The 6,823-nt window shown below is 38.4% G+C and overlaps 1 protein-coding gene across 1 annotated transcript; it reads right to left on the reverse strand.

Annotated features, from left to right (window-relative positions):
- Positions 1 to 1,834: 1,834 nt before the first annotated feature.
- On the reverse strand, positions 1,835 to 4,613 carry LOC306923636 (gastrotropin-like). Its single transcript, XM_079501840.1, has 4 exons — positions 4,323 to 4,613; positions 4,043 to 4,203; positions 3,330 to 3,419; positions 1,835 to 2,163 (listed from the first exon to the last, which is right to left on the reverse strand). Exons 1-4 carry the CDS (start codon positions 4,459 to 4,461, stop codon positions 2,104 to 2,106), a joined length of 450 nt encoding a protein of 149 aa, XP_079357966.1. The 5' UTR covers positions 4,462 to 4,613; the 3' UTR covers positions 1,835 to 2,103.
- Positions 4,614 to 6,823: the final 2,210 nt, after the last annotated feature.

Raw genomic sequence — 6,823 nt, forward strand, 5'->3', positions numbered from 1 at the left:
CAAAACAATTGTGTTTATTGTCATGAATATTGTCAGCAGCCGAGTTGGCTTTGTCCGAGTCTTTAAATAAATACTTTTTGAAACGTCTATGGGAAAAATTAATGGGAAATTATCTTCCGGGCCGCTCGTCGTTCTGAAAGAGGGCGGGACTGCGCCACTCTATAGTCAACAATAGTTGGGTGTCAGTTAAACGTATAGGAAATATGCAGCTTTATTCTTGGATATCCTCATCATTGTTTCATGTATAAAAATCTGAATTTGGAAGAAGCTGGTTACAGTTTTGTTTTTTTAAATGTATTCATTGTATCTGTATCTTAAACAATCTATGGCTCCATATTCTTCCAATTATCAGGCATTCCAGTCAACTCTTTTTGAGTGGTGCAACCACTCCTATACGGAGCTTTGTGTCTCTGGCTATGTGTCCCTGTGTCCCTGCCACACACACGTAGGCCTACATCATACATCCATACTGTAGTGTAATGCACTCAAATGAGTAAATAGTGACACCGTGTGGTAAGAGGAAAGATCATATGACACCCCCTCAGGTCAAAGGACCTTTAGTGGCTTTGCAAGTGTTCATTCGTCATCATACATCATCTCATTCTGGCCTCACTTTTGTCTTCAATGTTTGTTTACACAAACCCTCAAAGCTGGACATAGAAGGGCTAGCGCCCCTCATACTATACTTAAGTACATTTTTTTTTAATGCGCTATTTGTGTAGATTTTTGTCTTACAACAAACATTACATTTCCATTGACAATGAATGGAGAAATTTCGTCATATGTGGACGAGCAAATCGTCAATTTTCGTCCTACACAAATGTTAAATTCCCATTGACAATGAATGGACAATTTTACGTATAGTGTCTGAGCAAATCGGCTTAAGTGTCTATTTTTGTCCACACAAACATTACATTTCCATTGACAATGAATGGAGAATTTTACATCATAGTGTCTGAGCAAATAGGCATAGTGTCTATTTTATGACATGATGTACGATGATAAGAGCACCCCACACTTCACACGGTTGTGATTTTTACTTTACTGAAGTATTTCCAATTGTCTGTACTTCTACTTCTAATATATAGGCAATATTGTACTTTTACTCCACTACAATTATTTGAAAACTTTAGTTACTATAGTGACTTTGAAGCTTTTGATTATTATTACAAAAGCATACGGTACATTAACCACTTCAACCCTATTATACATATCGGCCATTTGAAAATAGCCGATCTACAAGCTTGTAGATCTGCTACTTTGAAATGATTTTTTGTACAATTTATACGTTTGAAAACTTGTGAAATGGGACATTCTGCATAATGAGTACTTTCTACTTTTGGTACTTTAGGTACATTTTGATACCAATGCTTTTGTACTTTTACTCAAGTACATTTTGAACTCCAGACATGCAGAGTATTTCTACATTGCAGTATGAATAGTTGACCAAACCAGAAGATATAGTGGTTACATTCACAAATTGCAATTATTAGGCTATAACAATGTAGCTGTTTATATAACTATAGCGTTGCAACATTGTTACCGTACTGGGCGATAATGTAATCAGAATCCTTTATTATACCAATTCATGAAAGCTTTAGCTTTAGCCTACGTTTTATGAATTAGCAAACCAAAAATCTCACATTTCAAGTGAAATATGATGTTAAATCTTTGGATAAAGGCGCATTCTGGACAACAAGACTCGTTGCAAGAACATACTGTATGCAGCATCAACCTGTGGTTTGGATGATCTGACCGCTTTGAAAGAAAGAAAGAAGTGCATGTTTCTACACAAATCATGCATGTTTTCTACACAAATGCATGCCACAAACAATTCATACTGTTGTGTTTTAATTGAGAGAATATACATTCTTTGCTCATTTTAAAGGTTTCATAGTTCTAGACTACAATACAAACGATGTAGGACTACTCTATGTTGCACTTTAAAACAGACAACATACAGTAATGAGCTGATGATGTTTTCATTGGCAATTTGTACACCGAGAGGAATGCAACAGGAGCAGGCCTCCTCTGTCTCTCTCCCTCTGTGTGCTCAGTGAGGGTGTCGAGCGCTTCTGTCGGGACATGTCGGGAGTTGCAACGTTAGATCCTCTTGCTGATCCGTTTGAATGTCACGCCGTTCTCTCCTGGGGTTACGCAATTCTAGAATGCATGACAGGGAACAGAAATGTATAAAGATGGTTTAGGGCAGGGGTGGTAAACTTTGACGATGGAGAGATCCACTATCCACACTCACTCCAGAGGGCCACATTGCATATTACTGTCGTAGCAAAACTTGCCGATGTCGCTAGATCGGCTATTTTTGCTATTATTTGAATTGAAATCCTGAATTATTTTTTGCTATTTTTCAATTGGAATCGTGAAAGGCAACATTTTTATTTAATTCCAAATGCCTTTAATTATAGTTATGTTAACTCTATGAACTATACAAATACATTGAACATAAAATAAAAGAAAAATGTCAGCAGCCGAGTTGGCTTTGTCCGAGGCTTAAATGTCTTCATCGGGGGCGGGACTGCGACGCTCTATGGTTTAGGACAGAGGTTCTCAACCTTTTATACGTGTTTGACCACTACCATAATTTAGAACAATCCTCAAGGACCGCCCCACCTCACCTCCATATGTATTTAGTATAGGCACGACACACGTCATTTCTATTCAATTTTATTTCACGTTAAGGATCTTAAAGCTACTTATTTGCCTGATAGATGGATAGTCAAACTACACGCTAACGACAGATTGTACACCATGCGACACCGTACACAACAAAGTACATCAAGCCCTTAAACATATTGTTGATGCACGTAACAAAGGTACAATGTACAATGTATTTAATTGTATTTATCCCTCCCCCCACCCCCACCCCCAATAGACCACTAGTGGTTTAGGATATCTCTGCTGTCGAGAAGAAAGCACCTAAAAACTCCAAAATATACATTTTTCAGGAAATTAATAAAACCATATATTTTGAAAACAAAGCAATACTACTACCAAAAGTTGGTATTGTGACGTTATATATTTGATTCATGCAAAAACAAACCCCTCAACAATGGACTGAAGTTGTTTCCTCCCGACAGCAAGGATATGTAAAATGTATCATATTTCTATACTGCACAGATATTGATGACGTCGCGGAAGTCGCCGTTAGTCGAGGATGGAGTTCGCTGTCTCTCCAAGTAAGACCAAAAGTCTCACTAACCAGAGAGAGGCTATTTGTGTTCAATGTATGATAGTGTTGTTTAGCAAAGACTGTTGCAACATGACTATATGTCTTTGTAATTCAGTGAATGTGTGGTTCTCGCTCTCACCATTACGAGTTTGTCTTCTTTGATCTCAGCGTTGAAGTGGTATTGTGGAAATTGTATTGAAACCTGACCTCCGTCCAAATGAACCATGGCCTAAAGTGGAACAAATAGACAAAACAAGGAATGTGTTTTTACCATACCATATTATGTAAGTAGGCTACAATGGTGGATAAAGTACTTAAATGTTTTACTTAAGTAAAAGTATAAATACTGCAATGTAGATGTACTCCGTTACAAGTAGAACTCCCGTATTCAAAATGTACTCAAGTAAAGGTACAAAAGTATCGGCATCAAAATGTACTGAAAGTAATAAAGGTAAAAGTAGTCGTATTGCAGAATGTCCCATTTCACAATGGGAGTTGTACAAAATCTTTTGAAAATAGCAGATCAACAAGATCACGTACAGTGCGTCGCATTGTGAGCTTGTAGATTGGCTATTTTCAAATGGCTGAAATGTATATGGGTTGAAGTGGTTAATGTATGCTTTACAATCAAAATCTCCAAAGTAACTAGTAATTAAAGTTTTCAAATGAATGTAGTGGAGTAAAAGTAAAACCTTTGGCTCTGAGATGTAGTGGAGTAGAAGTAAAAGTACAAATACCTCAAAATTGTACTTAAGTAAATGAATTGTTACTAAATTGACACCACTGTAAGTACCACTTATTTTGTTTATAGTGTAGTTTGTCATGAAATGATTCATTATTCCATTCACTCACCTTGAATGTGGGGCCCAGCATTGTCTTCAGTTCACACTCCTGGCCAGCAGTAAAGTCATTGGACCAGGTCCAGTTGGGAATGCTCTGTGTCCAGGTAAAATCATTACCCTTCTGCGCCACCTCTGTTATCACTTTATGATCTGTCTTGGCTGTAGTTAAACCTAGTTTAGAAGAAAAGCATTACAAAAAAAACAGAAAAGGTTTACTCAAATTCCTCTTCCAAATATCTGTATCAACGAGTCTAATTTTATAGGAATCATTTGGCAAATGTATACAGTACCGATGATTTGCAGAAATTCGGCATAGTTTTCTTGACTCTCAAGCTCGTATTTCCCAGTGAAGGCCATGATGTTGGCAAAAGGAGAGAAGAGAAAAGGGAAAGAAGCGAATAGGAGCAAGTGAAACGAGAGGAGTGGCATTCAGGTACAGATATGCCTTTGGTTTCGCAGTGATCACTGCCAAATTCCTCCCTTTTCCAATCCTGTCATACATACCTCAGATCCAGGTGTGACAAAGGGAGCCCTGTATGAGCAAGAAGTATGCTGTTTGTTTTCTGTAGCAGGATGTTGTCCTCTCTGTTGGCTCAAAGCTATATAGGCCTATATGTTGAGCAGGAATTCTTTAGCGTTCAGGATCTGGTCTTTAAAACATGATGTTACATGAAGTAAGGACTGCAAGTCAGTGCAGGTTAGGTAGACAAGACAGCCGAACTATACAAAACACTACAAATTAATGTACAATTACTTCTAAAAACCTTTGGCACTGTGATAACATCCAGGGATGTATCTGGTCTTTATACCTGATTATTATTATTGTTGATCATTATGATTCTGGGGGAATAGATAAACAAACAAACTAACAAACAAACACATATATATATATATATATATATAGAGGCTGTAGTGTAAACCATATAGTGCTCTATCATCTCGCTGTATTCTGCAAATGCCTTCTAAATCAGTCAGTATAGCTCTCACTCTTTCACGATTTTTCAAACAGCAAAAGTACAGGGATACAGCGTGGCACAAAGTGTAAAGTTTTTGCTTGTTAAGATGTTAACTATCCGGAGTAATTCAAATTGTTTTCATACTTTTGAAATATAAATATTTCTCTTAAACAGTCAGTAAAGAGTGCTCAGAGAGCTTGAAATGTTAAAATGCTAAACAATAGAGCGTCGCAGTCGCGCCCCTTACCATGGCCCAGGAAATGATTCTCCGTTCATTTTCCTCATAGACATTTCAGAAAGTATTAATTTAAAGACGTTTACGCCGCGGACAAAGCCAACTCTTGTCGTGACAAATCATGACAACAAACAAAAATCTTCGGGCCAAACAAAGAATTAGAAAGTAGAACAAAACGGCAGGTTACAACACTTTTTTTGTTGTTTTTCTTCTATGTAATTATTTGTTTGGTCCAAAATATTGTGTGTGTTGTCATGATTTGTCACGACTCGAGTTGGCTTCGTATGACGCTTAAAAGGTCTTTGGAAAATGAACGGAGAAACATTTCCTGGGCCCTGGTAGGGGGCGGGACTGCGACGCTCTATAGATATGCCTGACTATAGACCAATTCAGAAACGGGTCTCATGGTCGCAGGCAACGTATTTCCTGTAGGCGGAGACGTCATATCTGCGGTTTAAACCTCTTCTACTACAGTGAATGGAAAAGTGACTGATGTTAGTCTGCCTCAAACGTTACTCTTTTACCTGCTTTTTACTAACATTACAAAGATGCCCAGAACATCGGGATGAACCTGTGTAGTTTATGGCTGCTCCAACAGTAAAAGAAAACGAATGTCAAAATATCTACTGCGGTGGCTGAGACCAGAGCCATAGAGTAATGGTTGAGACAAAGCAGTGAAAGGTCCTGAAAGATACATAAGGTCAGTCTTACCCAATACCCAATCTTTCTGTTTTAGGAACACAAGGCTGCTGTACGTTATACCTCATACTAAGCATTTAAAGTGAATCGGTCTATAATCAAAGGCACGTGCGCAGACAGTGGAATCAGGTCCCTGTTATGGTAGAGTTGGCTTCATTAATTATGAATATTGGAATCTTCAAGAAAGAGAGATGAAATGGGTTGATATGTCAGCCCATGGGCCTTAGGCTTCGATCCTGTCCTCAAAATATCAGAATCAGTTTTGCCCTTGAAAAATCCATATCTGACGGCCTCTATTTCAAGCAGGATATCCTATCCTCTCGGGTGGTATTTTGTGGTGACAGTCAGAAGTGTGAACGAGAGATTGAGATCTTTATCTTGACAGTACATCCATTAATATACCAACTCAAAATGTATTTTTCGTATTGCACCAAGCTGGAATGACGTGAAAGATGCAGATGTTGACATTTTATATTTATTTAAGTGTCACAACTTTATCCCATAGTGATAACTTAGCTTTATCTTTACACCTCTCTTAAACCACTTAAACCCCTACATTATACTTATTTGTGTGTCAAATAGCGGATATACGGTAGCCGATCTACCAGCTCACTCCACATTGCAACGCAGCGTGAGCTTGTCCACATTGCAACGCAGCGTGAGCTTGTCCACATTGCAACGCAGCGCGAGCTTGTCCACATTGCAACGCAGCGTGAGCTTGTCCACATTGCAACGCAGCGTGAGCTTGTCCACATTGCAACGCAACGTGAGCTTGTCGATAAGCTATTTTCACCCAATGTTCACCTATATTTTCGTTGAATATTTGCCTATTATGACATGCCCAGAATAGTGTCGCCAGGGTTCATGTGGTTAAAGATGTCAAGCATTATAAAGAAGACGA

Source organism: Electrona antarctica, assembly GCF_951216825.1.
Source record: "Electrona antarctica genome assembly, chromosome: 1".
Taxonomy (NCBI): Eukaryota; Metazoa; Chordata; class Actinopteri; order Myctophiformes; family Myctophidae; genus Electrona; species Electrona antarctica.

Bases quoted from the DNA above. Each gene is read 5' to 3' on its own strand.
- LOC306923636 (XM_079501840.1), bottom strand. From the start codon at position 4,461: ATGCCACTCCTCTCGTTTCACTTGCTCCTATTCGCTTCTTTCCCTTTT. The intron at 4,204-4,322 runs GTACTGTATACA...CTTCTAAACTAG, and splicing joins CGAATTTCTGCAAATCATCG to GTTTAACTACAGCCAAGACA. The intron at 3,420-4,042 runs GTGAGTGAATGG...GTTCCACTTTAG, and splicing joins TGCTGGGCCCCACATTCAAG to GCCATGGTTCATTTGGACGG.